At 37.3% G+C, this 25,387-nt stretch overlaps 1 protein-coding gene across 2 annotated transcripts in view; it reads right to left on the minus strand.

Annotated features, from left to right (window-relative positions):
- Nucleotides 1-564: 564 nt before the first annotated feature.
- Nucleotides 565-25,387, minus strand: part of DHX29 (DExH-box helicase 29) — a 48,488-nt gene continuing 23,665 nt past the window's right edge. Inside the window, exons 12-27 of one of the 2 annotated variants that reach the window (XR_012031193.1) lie at nt 24,702-24,845; nt 19,779-19,955; nt 19,001-19,141; nt 17,085-17,229; nt 16,833-16,950; nt 16,156-16,240; nt 14,177-14,265; nt 12,895-13,023; nt 12,729-12,804; nt 11,773-11,997; nt 7,342-7,478; nt 6,817-6,910; nt 3,879-4,181; nt 2,808-2,884; nt 1,710-1,806; nt 565-889 (exon numbers count right to left, since the gene is read on the minus strand). Coding sequence is in view for 1 of the 2 variants with exons in the window: in XM_072826462.1 (XP_072682563.1) it covers nt 834-889; nt 1,710-1,806; nt 2,808-2,939; nt 3,879-4,181; nt 6,817-6,910; nt 7,342-7,478; nt 11,773-11,997; nt 12,729-12,804; nt 12,895-13,023; nt 14,177-14,265; nt 16,156-16,240; nt 16,833-16,950; nt 17,085-17,229; nt 19,001-19,141; nt 19,779-19,955; nt 24,702-24,845 (2,148 nt within the window). In the remaining variant the exon portion in view is untranslated. Of the gene's footprint in view, nt 890-1,709; nt 1,807-2,807; nt 2,940-3,878; nt 4,182-6,816; nt 6,911-7,341; nt 7,479-11,772; nt 11,998-12,728; nt 12,805-12,894; nt 13,024-14,176; nt 14,266-16,155; nt 16,241-16,832; nt 16,951-17,084; nt 17,230-19,000; nt 19,142-19,778; nt 19,956-24,701; nt 24,846-25,387 lie in introns of both variants that reach the window. The other variant, XM_072826462.1, reaches the window with a different exon arrangement.

Genomic DNA, 25,387 nt, shown 5'->3' on the forward strand with positions numbered 1-25,387 from the left:
TTCCTCAACAATTTTGGCTGGAAATGAGGGGAAAATTCCTCTCTGTAATCAAAATGGAGTTTGAAAAGATTCTCAGTCAGTGAAACAACTGAAGCCCCTGAAAAATATTTAAGCATAGTTTACTATCTCAAAGTTCCTGATTTACTAACTTAATTATGGGTATAAAAAATGGTTTAAGGGCATTGATACCAAAGCTTAGGAGTGAGGAAAATGGTGTAAGCTGTCCATCCCAAGGTTATCACTAGCAGTAGCCATTCCTGCCTGTTCTCTAGCAGTACATCTTAATGTGTAGTAAACAGGTAGTATCTATTATTAATACTTATGTAAGTTTTTATTTGGTTATCAAATATTAAACTGACTTCTAAAGTTGTTCCTTTTCACAGAAATTTAATTACAACTGGTTTTGGAGCTCATTTTCTCTTCTGGTCATGGAGGTCTAAACTCTCCAGGTGAGAAGGACTGGTAGAGGATAAGGTGTATGTATACATAGGAATCAAGACCCTAAGTTACAGAGGCTACAGACACAGGCCTTGCCCAGAGGCACATAATGATGAATAAAGCATGGATGATACCAAAGAATTTATTGTAAATGTAGTGGTTAAATACACTGCAAATAATTATCATTAAAAAGGAACTAGAAAATTACACATTTTTAAAGTATGTGCTTTTTCCACCACCTTTAAGTTAGGGCTAGTATACCAACATTTAAGTATTGAAATACTTGAGTGATGGTCCATTTTCACATAATTTCATGACCATATCTTCATCTTTTTTTGTGTGTGTATCCATATCTTCATCTTAATTTTGAAAGCAGTTGAGCATGATGTGAAGTTTCAATTATGATTCTCTGTTTTTATCAGTTCTGTAATGATCTGCAGAATCTTGTCATCTGAATGGAAGGAAAAAAAAAACCCATCAACAAATTCATCACTGGCTGAATTCCCAATGTATACATATGTGAACAGCATTCTTCATTGAAAGATTCTTCTAAATTAGAATACAATACTAATACTAGCAATATTCACTCTAAATCTACAGATGTCCACAAAATAGAATATGTTGCCCTGTAAATATTATTAATTATTGTTATAATTATTTGATACCTACTTTGACAAAAAGTAGGCTAAAGCCCAGAGATGATGCGATGTAACTACTGTCCTTTATAAGGAATTATTTCTTTAAAAATTCCTTTAAGACAGGGTTTCCTAACTTTTCACCTGGCTCAGATATCAGTTGCTCCATGTTTAGTCCAAAGGAAACAAAAACTTAACAGGGAAGGCTCCTGGAGAGGTGTCAATAGGGAAGTGACAGATCTCTCTACACAACAAAAGTATCAAACACCAATTATTTTGACAAACAGAGCAACAGAGGCTACAGTATTTGCTAAGGAGGTTTTGTTACATGCTGGAAACCTCACAGAGAGTCCCTTATAATCAAAGTTTACAATGCTCAGTTTTACCATCCTTTTTTCTGTGAAATGGCCATAAGTTTAGAAGTGAAGCTGAGAAGAAGAAAGAGTAAAAGAATCAGGAGGATAATTAGAATGTGAACAATAAGGCATTGTCTGGGAGTCTGACAGAATTCAGCATAAAATAAATTTTATGAAAATTTTTAATCACATGGACTGTAAGACTTCAGTGTGCTCTAATATAATACTCCAATGTTTAAAAATAGGTGGTTTTCTACTTACATTATAATCAAATACTTACTTTCAAGGGACATCTTAGGATTTTCAAGCTTTTTTCTTAAAACAGAATCAATGAGAACTCTAAGCTGCTTGAAAATTACGGCTATTTTCACAGGGGCCTGGTGAGAGGAGATGACAAATGGGTCAAAGTTAATTCCTGGGAGTGTGAATGTGTTTCAATAAATAAAGGTAAGCATGATACCTCATGATCTGCTTTAGCACATCTTGACTTTAATATAAAATGTTCTTAGAAAAATAGAGGCAAATTACTCTCTGTAGCTTCTCTTACAATAACTCTGCAGGAGTAAAGACTGCAATTTTGGGGAAGGAATTAACAGCTTAATGACATGTAATTTACTAACCTTAAAAGTATACTCATAGGTAAGTGTGCAATTCAGTGACTTTTAGTATATTTATGCAGTTGTACAACCATGACCACAATCCAGTTAGATGATTTCTACCACCTTGTCCTCTTGGAGACAGCTGCATCTATTTTTAAAGTTGTATTTAAGTTTACTTCTCCAGTCTTAGACAAATCATGATAGCATACAGTAACAGAATGTATTAGATCTGTTTAAGCTGGTCAGTGTTGATGGGGTCACAAAGAAATAAGCTTATTGCCCATAGTGATGATTGGTCTAATTTTTCCAGAGAAAAACTTGACCATACTCATTAAAAGCTATCACTCAGTCTATGTCTTCTTATAGGTGGCACAATTGGCAGAAGGAACTTAAGTTTGAGGATCTAATAGTTCTAGGTTTAAGTCTTGCTTGGCCAATAACAATTTAAACTAAGAAAATTATTTAAACTACAGAAGTTAATAATAAGGTTATTAGGTTATTAAATTTGGGATAGTCCATGTATAATTAACTATTGAAGTACACAACACATAGCCAAGTTATTACTGATAATAAATGCAATCTGTAATAGCACTATAATTTGATTATCCTATTTAAACAGATTTAAAACAATATAAGTGAGATAAAATAAGGAAGTCTCCCTCTTTAAAAGTCACATTATAGGAAGAAATTATGCAAATGCCAATAAAATTTTAAAAATCTGCCTCAATAGTACTGCAAGTAGAAAACTTTAATGTTATGAGAGCAGTGGTAGCACGTACCTGAAAATAGATCCAGCCATCAACAGAAAGAAGACGTTCCCGGTGTTGAACTTCGATATCACCACCAAAAAGCAAAACTGGAAAAGGGGTTATTAGGGTAGTTTCCCTCAGATAAACTCGGGTATACCTTACCTGCATAGGAATAAAGAGGGGAAAAAAAAACAACAACAAAAACTTCACAGCCTAAAAATCTAAGAAATTCATTTATGTTCCATGTAAGCATTTTTTATAATTTACTCCTACAAGTTTTGTAAAGCTGCCTTTATATTCTCATATGTGCATAGTCTGCCAACTTTATAATCATCACATTTGCCATCTGTGCAATTACACTATTAAAAGCCACTTTAAAACATTAATTGCAAGGGTGAATTATATACCTTGAACATAAATGAAACTATGAACAAGCAATTTTATAATGCCAATGCTGTAAATTAGCTGCAAAAAAAAAAAACTGTTTCATAGAGTCTGGTTTCTAGACCAATATTCAGCTATGGCCCCTAGTCAATAATTCGTCATGTTTTACATTTAAGTTTTATTAGAGGCTAATGGTTTTATGAGCCAGTGCTTGAAATTATGGATCCTTGTTATTTTACAGCAAGCTGTAAAAGATTTTTTTTTAAAATGGTAATCTCTAAATAATTGCTTTTAAATTATCTTGGGTTACATTGTGACTCAAACTGTTGCCAGATCATATAAAGTTCTAATTCCGTATCCCCCTTATTTGGAATGCACATATAACATGTCTTTGTTCTCTGTTGAGGTAGTACCTTTTGGTGAAATCTCTGGGAACTGACACATTACTAAAGAATATCTATTTGCTATAATTGTCTTTATCTCAAGTAGGAAAGATGATGGTCAGAATGGAAACCTTAATATTTTTCTTTCCTTAAGCGAAAGAAATAAAGGACTTTTTTTTTTATGAGAAACTATACACATACAGATTTCAAATATGTACAGAAATAAATAGCTCAATTTGCGAACCAGATATAATACTTGTGGGACACCCTAACTTGTTACAACTGACTTCTAGAAAAATGCCCTGAATAGTGGAATTAAGAATGAGCACTTTACCTTCTCCTGGTATAAGAGCCATCCGTAAGTTTGCAAATCTCGATTTACTGAGGATGGATGTACTTGTGCTTTGCCTTGGGCTGTCTCCACAATGCAAGCCAACTTTTCTGTAACATCAACTGACTTTGTATAGATTATCTTCCCCACGTTGTCATATAGTCCAGCGGCCAGAACAGCTTTAAGAAGGGCAATTTCTTGGAAGGGAAGGGTCTGTGAGGCTCTGTTTTCTTCCCAGTCATTAGATGTTGTGGATGATGAAAATCCTGCTGCCTTAACCAACTTCATTAACTCCTGCTTTACATCCTGGATTGGTTTATGTCAAGAAGAGACAAGATCATTACTGATTAAAATAGAAACATGACAAATAACCCTCTAAATATTATACTGCTGTTTCCTATCAAAATTGATAGGATGCCAAATTATTATTTAGTTAACTACAGCTCAAATAAAACAAGGGAGGAAAAAAAGATCCTGGTAAATCAAGGACTGAAGAGTTACCTATTTCCATATCCCAAGACTTTAGATGTCATAAAACATCTCAAAAATGTGAGAGGAATAAAAGTGTGCCTGAACATATCATATCTGCACTTAATCTAGTTACTTCAGTAGTAGGTCTTATCTCCACTCAATGAAGACAGTCATACAGAGGGCTAACACTGAGGAAGAACTGGAGAGGAATCTTGACCCTGGACTGCAAATACTTTGTCCACTTTGTTCACCTCTGGGAATCTCACCTACACCTTCATTTAATCTAAAATAGTTGCCTATGGGACGCCTGGTTGGCCCAGCGGTTTAGCGCCACCTTCGGCCCAGGGCGTGATCCTGGATTGAGTCCCACATTGGGGTCTCTGCATGGAGCCTGCTTCTCCCTCTGCCTGTGTCTCTGCCTCTCTCTCTCTCTGTCGCTCATGAATAAATAAAAATATTTTAAAATTATTTTTTAATATTTTTAAAAATATTTTATTTATTTATTAGAGATAGAGAGAGAGGCAGAGATACAAGCAGAGGGAGAAGCAGGCTCCATGCAGGGAGCCCGACGTGGGACTTGATCCCGGGTCTCCAGGATCCCGCCCTGGACCAAAGGTGGCGCTAAACCGCTGAGCCACCGGGGCCGCCCTAAATAAAAATCTTAAAAAAAAAAAAAAAAAAAAAAAATTGCCTAAAATCTTTAACTACCTTTAGGAACTAGGTACCAATCGGCTTAAGCCCTTTAAGATTTCACCCCTATAGGGTGAGCATTTTTCAAAGTAAACAGGATGCAAGCAATTAAATGGGACATTTACATTTAGGATTTCCTTTAGGTTTCTGGTTTGGGGCTTAAGAGACTTTGATTCCAGGTGAGAAAAGGCCAAAGAGCCACAACACCACAGGGTAGGTGAAGAGATAGAAAACACTGCAGTCCAGGGGAGGTGAAGAAAAGGATCACAGAAAGAAGGAGGCAACTTGGCAGTTGGAAGGAAGTGGAGACAAAGGAGTGTTGATTTAGCTCTGTACATCTTGAATCCCAGTGAGTTAGTCCAGAGGTAGCTGTTTATTCAATTTATCCCTTTATCTACTTGTAGAAGGACAATATTGGAGATGTCCCTGCTCTTTTCTCAGCCTTTATTTTCTTTTTCTTTTTTTTTTTTTTTAAAGATTTTATTTATTTATTCATGAGAATACACAGAGAGGAGATAGAGAGAGGCAGAGACACAGGTAGAGGGAGAAGCAGGCTCCATGCAGGGAGCCTGACGAGGGACTTGATCCCGGGTCTCTAGGATCATGTCCTGGGCTGAAGGCGGCGCTAAACCGCTGAGCCACCCGGGCTGCATCTCAGCCTTTATTTTCAATCACACACACACAAAAATGGTTTAAGTTATATGGGAATAAAATAACCTTTTAAAATATGGGCACGGAATAGAGGAATTATGTGAGATACATTATTTTCTGAATACTTTTATAGCATATCTGTAGTAAAAACTGTTGCCTTTAGATGGTGTACTACACACCATTTCCTATGCACAGTGAACATTAATTATTTGCAGAGGAGTTCTGCTTTTTGCTATCACTTGTCTTTATATTTTAACTATATTTGTACTTTCTCTCCTCCAAGAAATAATTCTGGTCCTCAAAAATAGTCAAAATCTAAGTGATGGGGCAGCCCAGGTGGCTCAGTGGTTTAGTGCCGCCTTCAGCTCAGGGTGTGATCCTGGAGACCCGGGATTGAGTCTCAGATCAGGCTCCCTGCATGGAGCCTGCTTCTCCCTCTGCCTGTGTCTCTGCCTCTCTCTCTCTTTCATGAATAAATAAAATCTTAAAAAAAATCTGAGTGATGGGCACAGCTATTAGATTTTCTGTCCCAAAAGTCAGATTTATAAATCTGGTCACCATCAGCCACAGTACAGTATGATGCCTTGGATGCCTTTCCAGAACTATCATCCTACCTAAGTAGCTACCAACTAAGTAGGTGGCCTAATATTTAGGAAAATAAAAAATAATTTCACTAAAAGGAATCAAGGCTCTAAGGAAAAATGACTAGATTCCAAGCCTTGGAAGCATCTTATGATTATTATCTAAAACTGTTAAATGTTATTTTAAATCACTGTGTAATACAAGAAAATTATCTATTGGGAGAAACAACCAAACAAAAAATTACAAATTTTATTTATTTATTCATAGACACAGAGAGAGAGAGGCAGAGACACAGGCAGAGGGAGAAGCAGGTTCCATGCAGGGAGCCTGATGTGGGACTCGATCCTGGGTCTCCAAGATCACCCCCTGGGACTGAAGGTGGCGCTAAACAACTGAGCCACCCAGGCTGCCCCAAATTTTTTAATTCAGTAAATTAAATCTGTACTATGTGTCAAGCACTATCCTAGGCATTTCTTTTTCTAAAAAACCAAACAAACCCTATGAGTCAACCTTATGACTCTGAATTAGGAAACTGTTTTAAACTTACCTCTAGGGTTAACAGTGATGTTCTATTCAGAAAGTTCCTCCGGCAATATGCTATTTCAGACCGATAGCCTCCTTCTTGCCGTGCTTTCTTCCATCTAGGAAAATAAAACGACCAAAGTTCAACATGTTTTCAAACTCTCTCTCTCAGAGGTACTAACTAAAGTAAGCTTTAATTAGTTACTCAAGAGGGGGATCTTAAAAAAAAAAGAGGGGGAATCTTAATTGTTGTAGGAGCTACTAATTGAATTTAAGAATATGCACTGCGATACTGAGATTTTTCTTTTGTGTAGAATAGCAAATTATTAACTCCAAATATGAGATAATATAGGTACAATACAAAGTACATGATTTTTGAATTTTAGAAAGGACTATAAAAGTACGAATCTTTGAAGTAATTATACCTTGACAGATAAAGTAATTAGAATGTAAATCTTACATATATCTTTTTAATGAAAGTCAAAACCATTTTAAAAATAAATAACCTCAGGTCATTGACTTATTGACAACACCCAGATTATTTCTTTACCCTAGGTATGCGTTGTAGATCGTCAGGTGATCTGAATCAGCCATAGCCAAAGCTGATTTTGCAAGATCTGCCTCATCTTTCCGACCAATCGGTGTAGTAAAAGGAGACTTCTCGGTCATCACTGCAGCTAGTGTTGCCTATCCATAAATAACCAAAACATTTATCATTAAAGAGGTATACATGGAAGGATGGTTTGTAAAAGAAAGCACATCATAAAACCATCCCACTTTCAAGTTGAATATTTGTTCTTTTCCAATACCTTTATTGTGTTCTGCAATAGCTAACATTTTAGTTACTTTGGGCTTCATTTTGTGTAATTTTAACAATATATCACTTTTAGACCATACTTACTTACTTTTTAAATTATGTTTCATTTTTATTATTATTTAAAAAGATTTTATTTATTTATTCATGAGAGACAGAGAGGCAGAGGGAGAAGCAGGCTCCCCACAAGGAGCCCAATGTGGGACTCAATCCTGGACACCGGGATCATGCCCTGAGATGAAGGCAGCTGTTCAACCGCTGAGCCATTCAGGCATCCCTTAATTTTATTTAAATTCAATTAATTAACATATAATGTATTATTGGTTTCAGAGGTGGAAGTCAGTGATTTATCAGTCTTATATAATACCCAGTGCTTATTACATCACATGCCCTCCTTAATGTTCATTACCCAGATACTTCCTCCTCCTACACCCATCCCCTCCAGTGACCCTCAGTTTGTTTCCTATGATTAAGAGTCTCTTATGGTTTGTCCCCCTCTGATTTCATTTTATTTTTTCTTCTCTTATGATCCTGTTTTGTTTCTTAAATTCTATACATGAGTGAGATCATATAATTGTTTCTCTAACTTATTTCGCTTAGCATAATATCCTCTAGTTCCATCCACGTCACTGCAAATGGCAAGATTTCATTTTTTTGATGGCTGAGTAGTATTCCATTGTGTATAGATCACATCTTCTTTATCCATTTTTTTAAAAAATTTATTTATTTATTCATTCATTCATGACAGAGTGAGAGAGAGAGGCAGACACAGAGGCAGAGAGAGAAGCAGGCTCCATGTAGGGAGCCCGAGGTGGAACTTGATCCCAGGTCTCCAGGATCATACCCTGGGCTGAAGGTGGCGCTAAACCACTGATCCACCTGGGCTGCCCCTCTTTATTCATTCATCTGTCCATAGACATCTGGGCTCTTCCCAGATTTGTATTTTCCTGATGCTGAGTAATGTTGAGCATTTTATCTTCTCCCATTCTGTTGGCTGTCCTTTGACTTTGTCAACTTGTTTCCTTTGCTGTGCCAAAGGTTTTATCCTGATGAAGTCCTAATAGTTCCTGTTTTCCTTGTTTCCCTTGCCTTTGGAGATGTGTCTAGCAAGAAGTTGCTGCAGCCAAGGTCACAGAGGTTGCTCCCTATGTTCTCCTCTATGATTTTGATGGATTCCTGTATCACATTTAGGTCTTTCATTCATTTTGAGTCTATTTTTGTGTATGGTGTGAGGAAATGGTCCAGTTTCATTCTTCTCCATGTGTCTGTCCCAATTTTCCCAACACCATTTGTTGAAGACACCATCTTTTTTCCACTGGATATTCTTTCCTGCTTTGTTGAAGATGAGTTGACCTGCTTTGTTGAAGATGAGTTGACCACAGAGTTGAGGGTCCATTTCTGGGTTCTCTATTCTGTTCCATTGATCTTTGTGTCTGTTTTTGTGCTAGTACCATACTGTCTTGATGATTATAGCTTTGTAACAGAGCTTGAAGTCTAGGATTGTGATGCTATCAGTTCTAGTTTTTTCAATATTCCTTTGGCTATTTGTGGTCTTTTCTGGTTCCATACAAATTTTAGGATTATTTGTTCCAACTTTGTGATGTAAGTTGATGGTATTTTGATAGGGATTGCATTGAATGTATAGATTCCTCTAGGTAGCATAGATATTTTAACATATTTGTTCTTCCAATCCACCAGCATGGAATGTTTTCCTATGTCTTTGTGTCTTCCTCAATTTCTTTCATAAGTGTTCTGTAGTTTTCTGAGTACAGATCTTTTGCCTCTTTGGATAGGTTTATTCCTAGGTTATGGTTTTGGGTGCAACTGTAAATGGGACTGACTCCTTAGTTTCTCTTTCTTCTGTCTTAGTGTATAGAAATGCTGATTGTATTGTGTATAGAAAAGTGTATAGATAGTGTATAGAAAAGACTGATTTCTGTGCATTGATTTTATATCCTGCCATGCTGCTAAACTCCTGTATGAGTTCTAACAATTTTGAGGTAGAGTCTTTGGGTTTTCCATATAGAGTATCAGGTCATATGCAGAGTAAGAGGTTGACTTCTTGCCAATTTGGATGCTTTTTTATTTCTTTTGTGTGATTGCTGAGGCAAGGACTTCTAGTACTACATTGAACAGCAGTGGTGGTAGTGGACATCTCTGCCATGTTCCTGACGTTAGGGGAAAAGTTCTGTTTTCCCCATTGAGAATGATAATCACCATGGGCTCTTTGTAGATGGCTTTTATGATTCTAAGGTATGTTCCCTCTATCCCTACACCACGAAGAGTTTTAATCAAGAAAAGATGCTGTACTTCTTAAAAAAAAAAAAAAAAAAAAAAAAAAGAGATGCCTGGGTGGCTCAGCGTTTGAGCGTCTGCCCTTGGCTCAGGGCGTGATCTGAGGGTCCTGGGATCAAGTCTCGCATCGGGCTCTCTGCATGGAACCTGCTTCTCCCTCTTCCTATGTCTCTGCCTTTGTCTCTCTCATGAATAAACAAATTCTTAAAAAAAAAAAAGATGCTGTACTTTGTCAAATCCTTTTTCTGCATTTATTGAGAGGATCATATGGCTCTTGTCCTTTCTTTTATTAACGTAGTGTACCACATTGACTGATTTGTAGATGCTGAACCACCCTTGCAGCCCAGGAATAAATCCCACTTGGTCGTGGTGAATGATCCTCTTAATGTACTTGTTGGATCCTAACTGGCTAGTATTTTGGTGAGGATTTTGGCATCCATGTCTGTCCGGAATATTGGTCTATAATTCTCCTTTTTGGTGGGGTCTTTGTCTGGTTTGGGGATCAAGGTGATACTGGCGATACTGGCTTCATAGAATGAGTTTGGAAGTTTTCCTTCCACTTTTAGTTTTTGAAGTAGCTTCAGAATAGGTATTAATTCTTTAAACGTTTGGTGGAATTCCCCTGGAAAGCCATCTGGCCCTGAACTCTTGTTGGGAGGTTTTTGAGGACTGCTTCAATATCCTTCCTGGTTTGGGGTCTGTTCAGATTTTCTATTTCTTTGTTTCAATTTTGGTAGTTTATATGTCTCTAGGAATGCATCCATTTCTTCCAGGTTGCCTAATTTGTTGGCATATAGTTGCTTATAGTATGTTTTTATAATTGTATTTCTTCAGTGTTGGTTGTGATCTTTCCTCTTATTTGAGCCCTTTCTCTTTTTTTTTTGGTAAGTCTGGCCAAGGGGTTTATCAATCTTTGAGGAGGTCACATCAGAATCAAAGACAAAAACCTGAGTTTGTGTATAGGGATTTATAGTTTGTCACACAGTTAGAAGCAATCCCAGAACCACAGCTCATCTATCTTGACTTTTAACCTACTCAATTTCCATTGCCTGAAATGCTCTTTAAATAATTTAAAAATAATTTGGAGTGCCTCATGACCCATTTGTGGTTGTTGAAGTTTTTCAGATCAATTATCAGGACAGAGGTTATTTTTTGGACTCAACACAATTTTAGTGAGTATTCCTAATACTAGAGCAACAGACTAGAGTATGTTACACTCTCTTCATTCTATTTTTAAACAGCCTGATTTGTAGTCCCAGAAAAGGCCACAGACTGGTAATACTGGAAAGTTAAAATGATGCAGGTATATGAGCCCCAAGATTCAGAAAGAGGCACAAAATTAGTTAACTCTGAATAATTTGATAAAATAGAAATGCTAGTAATTGCTGGCTCAGAGAGAGAGACAATGTAGAAAAAGAGAAGAAAGAGTTTGATTCTTCATAGAAAAGTCTGTGGAGCTCAAAGCTTTCTAAGAATCATCTACTATAAAGGGGTGCCTGGGTGGCCAGTCGATTGAGCATTGGACACTTGATTTTAGCTCAGGGTCATAGGAACCCCGGTCAGGCTCTGTGCTGGAAGTGATGCCTGCTTAAGATTTTCTCTTTCTGTCCACATCCCCCTCCAGCTTGCTTGATCTCTCAAGGGGGAAAAAAAAATCTATGTATTCAATGAAATATTTCAAGTGGGATTTTTGATAGTAAAAGTCTAGACAAGCCAAACCCATTTACAAAATAGTACCTATGGTAGTATACTTAAGGAAATGAATAAATATTACCTTGTATATAACTATAAAAAGTTAAAAATTATTTCCAAACTTAGTAATTTCTCAGCCCAAATGATAGTTAAAGTGAAGAAGAGCAACATTCATCTTACCACTGGGTCAAGGCAGCCAAATATGGCACCAAATATGAGCATCTTGCCAATCTTGACATTCACAGGCAAAGCTGCAAGGTGTTGGCCCAGTGGTGTCAGTGTAGGCTCATTTAATTCACATGCTCCAATTTTTCGGAGTAAATTCATTGCATTGCTGATTACTTGAAGCTGAGGAGGATCTAAGGCTTTGGAGAGGAAATCTTCAGGAGAACCAAGATTGCATTTCTGCACATTAAAAAAAGAGTGATAAATCAGTATGTTATTAGAAAGAATTGATCAAAGAGATGGTCAAATTGGAACTAAATTCTAAGCAAAGAGACATAAGTATCTGAGTAAGGCTATCTTATTTTTTCTTATAACTGGGAGCGTGTGAGAGACTGTGTATGTGTGTTAAGGATTGGCGTGAGGACGAGATCTTCTAGTCCATATTTTTAGTTTCTTCATTCCTGATTTTTGCAAAGTCAAAATCTAAGAACTGAAGGATATTATAGATCTTTCAGACTAGGAAGCCCTTGGTCTAGGTCAGGGTTTCTCAATCTCAGCATTGTTCTTTTGGGCCAGATAATTCTTTAAGGGACTGTGCTGTGCCATATAGAATGTTTAGGGGTAGTCCCTGGCCTCTACCTATAAATGCCCATGTAGCATGGCCTCCTCCTCCCCCCCCAGTTCTGGCAACCAAAATATCTGAAGACATGGCCAAGTGACCCCTAGTGAGCAACATTATTCCCAGTTGAGACCTACTGTTAGTCTATTAAGGGTGAGTGCCTGTGGTAGAATTTAAGCACAGTGTGTTACTTATAAAAAGATGGGGGAGGGAGTATTTACTCAAGAGTAAATAAAATCATTGAAAATGTAGAAAACACAGGGTAAGAGAAGTTTAAGTCTTCTGTCTTTTTTTTCTTTTTTAGAAAGGAGTAAAGAATGAGAAAATAGCATTTGAGTCCCTGTGGGATTACCATAATATGAAGACATAATTCCTCCAAAGGCACACGCAAGATTTCTGGGACAGAATAGTCCATAAAGCCTTCAAATCTGAAAAATAATATTAAACACTTCACCTATTATCAGAAATGCCACACTATGACGACTGATGTATCTTTTATTTCCAATGCAGTGTCATACCTTTCTCTTGTGTACATCCGGAAGCAGAAGCCATCTCGGACCCTCCCAGCTCTTCCCTGGCGCTGCAGAGCACTTGCTTTACTGACAAACGTCTCAACCAAAGAACTCATCTGACTGCTTTCATGGTACCTGAAGAAAGTTTTAGGAGAGAATGTTCAAAGGACTTAAATAAAAATCTGAAAAAAGCTGGAAATAGGTGATTGTTAAAATTACATTGAAGACAGGCTAAAAAAAATCTATCATAATTGTGGACCACTATTTTTCAAGTCATGTTTTGTATTTAAGTAATTTAGCACTTCACAAATTAAATCTCATACTATCAAAGTAAAAGCTTTAGATACCTCTACAAGGGAAAAACCTATTTAACTTAATTTACCCTTTCCCAAATTAATCTTTTTTTTTTTTAAATTTTTATTTATTTATGATAGTCACAGAGAGAGAGAGAGAGGCAGAGACACAGGCAGAGGGAGAAGCAGGCTCCATGCACCGGGAGCCCGATGTGGGATTCGATCCTGGGTCTCCAGGATCGCGCCCTGGGCCAAAGGCAGGCGCCAAACCGCTGCGCCACCCAGGGATCCCATCCCAAATTAATCTGACCATGGAAGGTGTTTTAATGAAATGCCTATCAATTATGCAACAAGATTTCTTTGAAAGAGTTTAATGCCTCTTAGCAGTCATATGCATTGCCAATATTGCTAAAGTTTCCCAATACAGGGAGAGACTACCAAGGTGGTCCTGTCTGTTTTTGCAATACAAACATTAAAATACAAACATTACTATTTATAAAATAGTAATCTTTTTATTAAGATTCAGGTAAGATTACCTATAAAGTGCCAATTACTATACCAGATACTTCCAATTATGAAAAATACTCATTTTCTCCATTTACATGAGGGGATTGATGATTATACTTACTGGTCTTATTATCACTTACTCAACATTATAGATCAGAGATTTAAATCCAATTTTTATTCCAAAACCCATATACTTTGTTATAATCTCATAAATAATGTTTTTATAAATATATTTTACAAATTTACAAAAAATTATGTTCTGAAAACTTTTTCAGAGCAGTTTTCTACAAGTGAGTGGTACACTGGCATTACTTATGGGAAAACTCATGACAGGAAACTTGACATTTACTCATGGTTATTCTGAAGTTTCTTAACAGTTTCTCTGAGACTTTTTATTTTGAATAGAATTAGAACTTTTGGGATTTTCCCCCTATGATTCTATGATTTCTCCTAAGAATACAAGAACCTCAAACCCTTTTCAAACTTACTTATTTTCTTTTGTTCTTCCGGTATCAATTACAAATACAACATCTGGAATAGTGATACCTGTCTCTGCGATATTTGTTGCTAAAACAATCTGAAAATAAAAAGCCAAAAGATTTAGCTAACAACTTTCAACAGCGTCCCATCATTTAAACTTTAGTTTGAGCTGATGAATTTTAAAAAGTGAATTTCAAAATTATTTACAAAAATTCACCATCTATTTGCTATTACTGGGTAATTTTAACTTGTTATAGTTTTCATCACCTTAGCCTGCCAGTTATAGATTTTTACTTTTTTTTTTTTATAGATTTTATTTATCCATGAGAGACACAGAGAGAGAGAGAGAGGGAGAGGCAGAGACACAGGTGGAGGGAGAAGCAGGCTCCATGCAGGGAGCCCAACATGGGACTCAATCCCGGGTCTCCAGGATCAGGCTCTGGGCCAAAGGTGGCACTAAAACTCTGAGCCACCCGGGCTGCCCCAGATTTTTATTCTAACAAAAATACTGTTCTCCTAATTCTAGTCAGTCATCTTAAAAATGAACTAAGAAGCCTGGGTCAGAGAACAGAGACAGCTCAGCACAACCATTCACAATTACTGGGAAAACAATAGTACATCAGTAAGATAGAAGTGCTTTGGTGCCCTGGCTCTGCTACTTACTAGCTTTGTGACCTCAGCCAAGTCATTTTACTTCAGGTGACTTCAGATACTTCTATTGTAACTTAGGAGGTAGAAATAGATGATTTCTTAGATCCATTTCTAGTTCTAAAATTCTTAATGGTGGTGGCTGAATACTACAGTCTTTTCATTTTCTGTTGAGTCCTTGGAAGTAAAATATTTAGGAAATTCTCCATCAAATGTTCACTTGTGTATTGCTCCATCTCAACTCTGTATTTCAGTAGTGAATACTTGTTTTATTCATTTGACCAAGGAAATAATAATCCGGGTTCTAAGACTTAGATGGGACCTAGTGTTCTTTCTACCTCAGTATTCCTTTTTTTTTTTTTTTTTTTTTTAAAGAGGTAGAACTCTTTTCTTTAAACTACATCTTAGGGGAAGCCCAAATGTTACAAATCAGAGCAGTGTGAGAACCCAGGCTCTACACTGTGCTCTTTTATCCCCTTCAAAACTCCTGAACTCTTCTTGAGAAACTCTCTGCCAAGCATCTCTTCACTCAGAATCTTGAACAGAGGAGACCATGAAAATACTGAGACTGTTTAATCAGGGATGAATAGCCTAGAGAACAACAAAGAATCCTCACAGAATTTACATAGCTCTTGAGCTCCAACATCTTCATGAAAAGGATGGGAAAAGTAGTGATTCTTCTTTTCACAAGCAAAATGCATGCCACATTTTTAAACTGTCATTCCCCTAAAAGCCTTGTATCTTTTTTTTTAAAGATTTTATTTATTATTCATGAGACAGAGAGAGAGAGGCAGAGACACAGGCAGAAGGAGAAGCAGGCTCCATGCAGGGAGCCTGACGTGGGACTCGATCCCGGGTCTCCAGGATCATGCCCTGGGCTGAAGGCAGTGCTAAACCGCTGAGCCACCTGGGCTACCCAAGCCTTATATCTTTAATAATGCATAATATAAATAATCAAATACTTAAATTTCACTATTAGTTTCGTTTCTGATTATGTTAATCTACAGAGCATCTGGAGTCTGCCATGCACTCTAAGGCACTTAATAACATTTTAATAACTGTCTTTGATGTTAAAGAGTTGTAACTTTTTTTTTTTTTTTTTAAGATTTTCTTTATTTATTCGTGAGAGACACAGAGAGAGAGGCAGAGACACAGGCAGAGGGAGAAGCAGGCTCTATGCAGGGAGCCCGATGCGGGACTCGATCCCGGGTCTCCAGGACCACGCCCTGGGCCGAGGGCAGGCGCTCAACTGCTGTGCCACATAGGCATCCCTAAAGAGTCGTAATATTTTCACAAAATATTCTCAGATCACACATAAATTTGCTGCACTGAATTTTACCTTCCTGACTCCAGGAGGAGGAAGTGTGAATGCTGCAGCTTGATCTTGAGTTGAAAGAATAGAATGCAGAGCTATCACTTTATATCTGAAAGTTAAAATCATAGTTCTTAGCAAGAGTTTCTCTTTAGAAGACACTGCAAAGAATAACAAAATTTATTTGCAAATAGCAATTAAAAATTTTTTTATTATGAAAAATTTTAAACACAAAAGCTCTGAAAACGATACAATGAAACCACATATACTCATCAAAGAAAAAATACTTAAGACGAATTTATATGGAATATAGGGTTTAAAGAATTTTTAAAAATCTGCTTGGATATGATAACAGTGACAGCAGTAATGAACTGTATCAGGACAAATATACTAAACAGCCACTTCCATATGTCTGGATGATAAAATGCAACCTGTAAGGGTTTGGCGCTGTCCACTGGGTTGGGGAGGGGAGTCACCATCTTATTCTCAACCACAGGATTCCCTCTGCTTACTCATATTAAGAACACAGAACAAAAGCAGAATACCTAAAATTTTTAGTACATTAAGTGCTAGAATAGAAATGTAAATAATTTACTTCACTTTGGATAAAGGTAAAAAACTGAAAATTCTGATCAAGAGTTTTAATAAATAAAACATTTTTTGATTTTAAAACTACTTAGAATATAATGAAGATTTGTAGTTACCGTTCAGAAAAAAATCTTCTGTCAGTTGACAAGAGATCATATAACTGCTGAATATGTGCAAGTCCTGGTAAAAAGATCAACACTGCTCCTTCAATATTTCTGAACTGGGGACTTCTGTCTGGAATTTTTAAAGAGAAAACAAAATTCAACATAAGAAAAGTAAGGGATAGCATGTAACACGCTAATAAAACATCATCACTTAGCAGAAGTTTCATCAAAACAAATGGAGTCAAATTAGAAAAAGATATATACCTAAATATATAAGAAGTTCCAAAATGAGATCAAGGTTGATTTTATGAGGATTCATGTAGAGAATAGCATGCTGGGTGCGGTTGCTATACTTTTGGTAAAATGGATTTAAATCAGCACTTGATCCAGTATTAACTGGTATATATTCCTATAAGAAATACAATCAGAAAAAAGTGAACAGAAATATTAAGTATTTTTATAAAACAAGGAAAAAAGGAGGTATTTGCAGTCCTTTAAAACTATTTCATTTCACTCAACCTTCTTAAGTATAGCAAAACTTTTAATCTTGTCATGCATATACTAAAGTAAAGAAGAGCTAAGAAGGGCACCCAGGTGGCTCAGTGGTTGAGCATCTGCCTTTGGCTCATAGGGTGATCCCAGAGTCCTGCCTCAAGTCCTCCCCATGAAGAGCCTGCTTCTGCCTCTGCCTAGGTCTCTGCCTCTCTGTTTCTCATGAATAAATAAATATTAAAACAAAAATAAAAACAGAACACTGTACACATCATTCTGTGGCAACTAAGGAGCAGGCCAGGAGAGGTCATAGGTTACTATGGAGGGGGATAGAGGGCACGGGGTGGGGGAGGGGAGAGGAGAATTTTATGTAGGTTCCATGCCTAGCACGGAGCCTGACTTCAGGCTCGATCTCATGACCTTGAGATCATGACCTGAGCCAAAACCAAGAGTCAGACACTGAACCAACTGAGCCACCCAGGTGTCCCCATAATAACTAACTAACTTACTTACTTTATTCATTCATTCATTCATTCATTCATTCATTCATTCATTCATTCATGAGACAAAAAGAGAGATGCAGAGACCTAGGCAGAGGGAGAAGCAGGCTCCATGCAGAGAGCCCAATGTGGGACTCGATGCCAGGACCACGGGATCATGACTTGAGCCAAAGGCAGATGCTCAACCACTGAGCCACCTAGGTGTCCCCTCATAATAACTTTAATAAGCAGTTTATATCTGCCTCATTCCTATTAGATTCTCCTTTGGTTGCTGAATTTCAATTATCTCTTTTGAAATACCTTTATATTCTGAAGTCCTTTAGTTTCTATTTGCTATCTCTGGAATATTAGGGAAAGATTTTAGTTTTTGCTTTCTGGATTTATCTCCTTAATGAGAAGATAAAGTAACTTCGTGTATCCATCATATTGGATATAAGCACAAAATCTCATTGATACAATAAAAATACTAGATATAGTACCACTAGCTAAGATGGAGGATAATTTAGCTTTTATGACAGTTCTAAAAATAAACATGTCATTGAAACTAATTCTCTAGGAAGAAGTGTGCTTGCTCTAGACAGCCTCACTATATGGTCAAGGCTGGCTCATACCAGGACAGAAGTTGCTGAGAAAACAAATGGCAAACAACAATCTAGATTTTGGGCCTCCCCAACTCAATACCTGAGGTGTTGAGATTAAAATAAAATAATAACAAATTTACTCCTAAATAATTAATCATTGCTATAAAACAATAAAAGTTGCCTCTTATTTACATGGCCCTTGATTATTTATGTCTTTTTTTTTTTTTAAAGATTTATTTATTTATTCATGAGAGATACAGGTAGAAAGGCAGAGACATAGGCAGAGGGAGAAGCAGCCTCCTCATAGGGAGCCCGATATGGGACTCGATCCTGGGATCACGATCTGAGCCAAAGGCAGACGCTCAACCACTGAGCCACCCAGGCATCCCTATTTATGTCTATCTATATGGCCAAAATAGTGTAAGAAGATAAGAATATCATAAACCAAAGATTAAAGAAATGACCTTTAAAATTTGCTCAAAATTCTATCTCTTTTCTACCAAAATATACACAAATCCACTGTGCCAGCCATATGATTTCAAACCTCTCAAAGAAGGTTTGCCCTGGGTATCACTATCAGATGTCTTTGAAATTGTTTTCTTTTTACCTGATGCTTTTTTATTCCCCCTGCTTTGCTTGTAACATTAATGGTAATTTCTTCCTCTTCCTCCAGAAATTTCTGACAGTATTCTGAATCCTTCTCCAGTACAAAGCCCGTTTCTTCTACTATATCTTCAAGATGGAAAACCTACATAGATTAAGGCATATAAATGGTGAACTCAAATTCATTTCAGTAAACACTATTTTAAAGAGAATAAGGGGATCTTACCTTTTGAATGTTACCAAATGTTAATTTATAATATTATGAGGAAATTCTTCTTTCTACATTATTTGCGAATAGAAAACTTAGCTGGTAAGAAATGAATTTGTCCCTAGAAGTCTCAGGACAAATTACATCATAGTATGTATTTTTTATTTGTGAAAACTAATTAAGAAAGCAGTCTTTATAAGCTGAACCCAAAGGACAAATATTATGAAAAGAGGCAGAAAAGCAGCTTCAATAACAAGCCTAAATTTGAGAGGTTGGGCGCAAAAGGAGTTCCTTATTGCCAGGCAGCCACCCTCAACCTGGAAATAATGGTTTTGATATGGAAATGTTTTATGTTCTGTACTTCTTGGGTACATCTTTCAGCAGACTCCTTCCTTCCAGGCCATCCACCCTCAATCCAGGCAGCACCAGCCATCTGATTCCCAAGCCATCTCCAAGTCCTCTCCTGACTTGCAATACTGCAGGACTAGGTATGGCTACTAGGCCTATCTTCTGGGGGAAATTCCCTGGTAGGAATGTAGCTTGTATTGATATACTCATTATAAAGAAAACTTACCTCAACAGGATAGCTTCTTCCTGAAATTCTGAGAATAGGGCAGTGTGTGAAATACGTAGAAAACTTTTCACTGTCTACAGTGGCACTCATTAGAATCAAGTGTAGATCAGAGCGTTTCTGTAAAATTTCCTTCAAGATAATTAGTAAGAAGTCTGACTGGACACTTCTTTCATGAACCTAGTATACATGGAACAAAAAAATTAATTACATATAAGGTCTATTAAGAGGCCAAAATAATCACTCAAATAAAATTGGTTGGTAAGATTAGGTCATCTCCTAAATTTCCCTTAGAAGCAAAGCCAGGGGCAGCCCGGGGGGCTCAGGGGTTTAGCGCCACCTTCAGCCCAGGGCGTGATCCTGGAGACCCAGGACTGAGTCCCACATCAGGCTCCCTGCATGGAGCCTGCTTCTCCCTCGGCCTGTGTCTCTCCCTCTCTCTCTGTCTCTCTGTCACTCATGAATAAACAAATAAAATATTAAAAAAAAAAAAAAAAAAAGAAGCAAAGCCAGGGTGACTCCTAAAGTTCTGCCACTAATCTCAAACTGTACTATCATCATTATCACAGGACAGATGCACTATATAGAAAAAGGGGGGTTGGTTAATAGGGATCTAGCAGGGTCTCAATGAATTGTCTAAGAAAAATGGTTTTTAATGCCCTTCTGGCACACACATTTAGGGAAGAACTGATGTGGTATATAGAACTCCCTATCTTCTGAATGTAACTATCTTCCAACTTTGTATATCCTGACTTATTTCTACCACATTTTTATTCTGTAGGATTTAGGGCAGCATACAAATATTAAGTATATCAAGATAACAAACTAAAACAGGTTTTATCATTCATTTGTTTGTAAGGGAGGCAGTAGTGGGTAAGTGTTCAGGTTCTGGAACCAACTGCTTGGGTTCAACTCTTCCTGGCCACTTACAGTATGAATTTAAGAATGTTAAATATTTCTGGGTCTATTTCTTATTCTATAAAACAAGAATACCAAATATAAACTTTGCAGAGTGATTTTAACAGTCCAATGACAATGCAAAGCCCTTAGAACAGAGCCCAACAAATAGTAAGTACTTAGTATTGTGCTAGATGCTGGGGCTGTAAAAATGACCAAGACAGTTCTCTCCATTTCAGTTTATAATCCGTATACTGTACAGTATGGTTTTAAATTTACATATGAAGGGTAGTTAATTCAGGAGGTCAGGAAATATACTAGGAGAAATTGCCATCAATGCTAAGAACAGAAGGCTGAGTTTGAAAAAAAGGATGGAGGAGGAACAGGAGGCAAAAGGGCGAGGAAGTGGTCATGTATAAAATCATGTAAAGGGGTGCCTGGGTGGCTCAGTGGTTGAACATCTGCCTTTGGCTCAGGTCGTGATCCCGGGGTCCTGGGATCAAGTTCCGCATTGGGCTCCCTATAGGGAGACTGCTTGTCCCTCTGCCTATGTCTCTGCTTCTGTGTGTCTCTCATGAATAAATAAAATCTTTTTTTTTTAAATAAATAAAATCTTAAAAAATCATGGTAAAGAGAGGAATCACAATACATTTCAGGGACTGGAAAAACAAACATAATACCTTCAGCATGGGACAGGGCAAGAGATAAAGCAGGTGAAGTACTCGGTAAATTGCTGTGTAAAACCCCATGACTTTGCCCTAATGAGCTGGGGCAGTGACAAAAACATTTTAGGGGCACCTGGCTGCCTCAGTCAGAGGAGCATGCAACTTTTGATCTCAAGAGTTTTGAGTTCAAGCCCATATTGGGCATAAAGACTAGAGATTACTTAAAATATTTATTTTTTTTTTTAAAAGATTTTATTTATTCATGAGAGACACAGAGAGACAGAGAGAGAGGCAGAGACACAGGCAGAGGGAGAAGCAGGCTCCATTTAGGGAGCCTGACGTGGGACTCGATCCCGGGTCTCCAGGATCACGCCCTGGGCTGCAGGCGGCACTAAACCGCTGCGCCACTGGGGCTGCCCTACTTAAGATCTTTAAAATAAACTTTTTAAAGCAGGGGAATTATGTGGTCTGAGATTTTTTGTAAAAAAGATAAGTGGCAGGGTGCCTGGGTGGTCAGTTAAGTGTCTTTCGGCTCAGGTCGTGATCTTAGGGTCCTGAGATCAGCTCAGAATGGGGGTCTGTGCTCAGTCAGGAGTCTGCTTCTGCCTCTTCCTCTGCCCCTCTCCACTGCTTGTGTACTCTAATAATAAAATCTTTTAAAAAAAGAGAATGGACTATAATGTGGAGAATGCAATGGAGAACAAAACAGAAAGGAAGTTTAATTAGAGGTTTTTGAATACTTAAAAAATAGCCTCTATAAGGGCAATACTAGTTGAATATGGAGAAATATGAATGAATTTAAGAAAAGGAGAATCGACAGGACTAGGTGACTGGATTTATGGGATGTGGGAGAAAGACAGACGAATCCTAGGTATTCTTACTTGGGTGGTTTGACCAGGATCAGTAAATCAGACTGCTAATATTAAACTATGAAGGAATACCTTCCTGAAGTTGGTCTGGCTTTTAAATTAAAGTTTACCCTAAGGCAAGAATATATAATGGGGAAAAGACAGTCTTTTCAATAATAATGTTGGGAACTGGACTAGTTTCTACATCATACACAGAATAAACTCAAAATGGATTAAAGTTCTAAATGTGAGATGATAAAACTCCTAAAAGAAACATAGGCAGTAATCTCATGGACACTGGCCTTAGCAATATTTTTATGGATGATGTCTCTTCAGGTAAGGGAAATAAAAGCAAAAATAAACTACTGGAACTATAACAAAATAAAAAGCTTTCGCACAGTGAAAAAAGCCATCAATAAAACAAAAAGTTGACCTAGTGAATGGGAGAAAATATCTGCAAATCATATATCCAGTAAAGGGTTAATATCCAAAATATATAAAGAACTTACAGTATTCCACACCAAAAAACCAAAATTTAAAAATGGAGGATGTGAATAGACCTTTTTTCAAATAAGACATACAAATGGCCAACAGACACATGAAAAGATGCTCAACATCACTAATCATCAAGGAAATACAAATCAAAATCACAACAAGCTATCACCTCACACCTGTCAGAATGGCTAGAATTAAAAACATAAGAGTTAAAAATCTTAAAAAAAAAAAAAAAGGAAAAAAAAAAGGAAAAAGTTAAATACATTATGGGACATCCAAATTATGTACTATATAGCTATTAAAATTGTGTTTTTGTAGATGAATGATGTGAAAAAAATTTTTTTTTTTAAAGATTTTATTTATTCATGAGAGACACAGAGAGAGAAGCAGAGACACAGAGGGAAAAGCAGGCTCCCTGCTGGGAGCCCAATGTGGGACTTGATCCCAGGACCCAGGATCATGTCCTGAGCTGAAGGCAGATGCGCAACCACTGAGCCACCCAGGTGTCCTAAATGATGTGAATAAAATTTAAAACATACATACAAAATACATATGCATAAAATATGCAAATTAAATGTTAACATTGATCTTTTTTCGAGGTTATGAGATTAAAAATTTTCACTTTCATTTTTGTAACTTTCTATGTTTGTACTATTTTCTAACCAAATGGGGAAAATTATCCAATAATCTATATGTATTCTATTAATTAAAAATCAGTGAGTGAACTTTTACTACTACCTTCTGAACTTGGTGAATTAACAGACTCAAAAAACTTTATATCAGGAAAAAATATTTAAATATTTCTTGAAGAAGGGAAATGCTATATATCTTATTTCTTCTTGATAAAAATAATTTTTTTTAAAGATCTTATTTATTCATGAGACACACACAGAGAGAGAGGCAGAGACATAGGCAGAGGGAGAAGCAGGCTCCTCGCAGAGAGCCTGATGTGGGACTCGATCCCAGGATCATGCCCTGAGCCAAAGGCAGAGATGCTCAACCGCTGAGCCACCTTGACAAACTTATGTACAAAGCTAATCAGTTTACATATGCTAGGCTACTGTGCCATTTAAAATAATTCCCATGGGAAACTTTTCTATTTAAATTTTCAATTTGTGCATTCAAATTTGATTCAGGGAGGGATAAATCTAGAGAGAAAGTGAAGAGTTCTCTCTTTTTTTTAAGAATCAAAATCCTTTAACAACTAAATGTAGTTGAGAATCAGTGTACTGGTTAGACCACAGACTGTAGCCAGATAGCCTCGGTTTGAACTCCCAGTTTCAGAACTAACTGGCTTTGTGAACTTATACAAGGTATTATAACATCTCTGTGCCTCAGTTTGACAACTGTCAAACAGAGGTAAGAATATATACTTCACTGGAGTGCATGAGGATTAAATAAATTTATATATATAAAACCAGAATAGCATCTAGCATATTGTAAATGTCATATATATATATATATGTTTATTTTTTTTAAGACTTTATTCATGAGAGACAGAGAGAGAAAGAGAGAGAGGCAGAGACACAGGCAGAGAGAGAAGCAGGCTCCATGCAGGGAGCCCGATGTGGCACTCGATCCCATCACACCCTGGGCCCAAGGCAGGCACTAAACCACTAAGCCACCCAGGGATCCCTGTCATATGGTATTAAATCAGTTAACATGAGACACATTTGCTAGAGGAAATTAAATAATTATGTTAAGCGTCTGGTATTTAAGATGAAGAAAATGTTAGCTAGTATTAGAAATAGCATTTTTTATGTTTTTAATTATTTTATTTACTATTTATTTGACAGAGAGCAATTGAGCGTGTGCACAAGCAGGCAGAGCAGCATGCAGAGGGAGAGAGAGAAGCGAGTTCCTGCTGAACAAAGAACCTGCCACAGGGCTTGATCCCAGGACACTGCATGACCTGAGCTAAAGGCAGATGCTTAACTGACTGAGCCACCCAGATGCCCTGAAATTGCATCTTTTTAATATGAAATTGTTTTGAATTTATCTCAACTTTAGAATATACTCACCTCATCCACAATAACATGAGATACATTAGTTAGGAGACCATCTTCTTGAAGTTTCCTTAGCAAAACCCCTGTTGTACAATACAGTAACCTTGTAGATTCACTAGCTCGAGATTCCATCCGGATCTGATATCCACACAAAGAATTCTGAAGGGAGAACACAAGGTTAAGATTAGATTCTCACAAGTGATCTGGGAAACAAGCACTAAGAAATGTAGCACAGGTGCTAATCCTAGGAGCATCTTAAGTAAATCCATCTATTAAGATTTTATTTATTTATTCATGAAAGACAGAGGGAGAGAGAGAGAGAGAGAGAGAGAGAAAGAGAGAGAGGCAGAGACACAGGCAGAGGGAGAAGCAGGCTCCACGCCGGGAGCTCGATGCAGGACTCAATCACAGAATCCTGGGATCATGCCCTGAGCCAAAGGCAGATGCTCAACCACTGAGCCACCCAGAAGTCCCTGTTTTGCTAATTTTAAACAAGAAATACTTTTGTTCTTTCAAAGTCTTGAGATAAAAGTTGTTCACCCACTTTGGATACCATCCATGTTATCCTATTCTTTTCGTATTTTTTATGGGGGGAGGGGCAAAGGATCAGGGAGAGACACAGAATGTCAAGCCAACTTTCTGCTGAGCACAGAGCCTGATGTGGGGCTCAGTCTCACAACCTCAAGATCATGACCTGAGCT

The sequence above is a fragment of the Canis lupus genome, chromosome 5 (genome assembly GCF_048164855.1).
Source record: "Canis lupus baileyi chromosome 5, mCanLup2.hap1, whole genome shotgun sequence".
Lineage (NCBI taxonomy): Eukaryota > Metazoa > Chordata > Mammalia > Carnivora > Canidae > Canis > Canis lupus.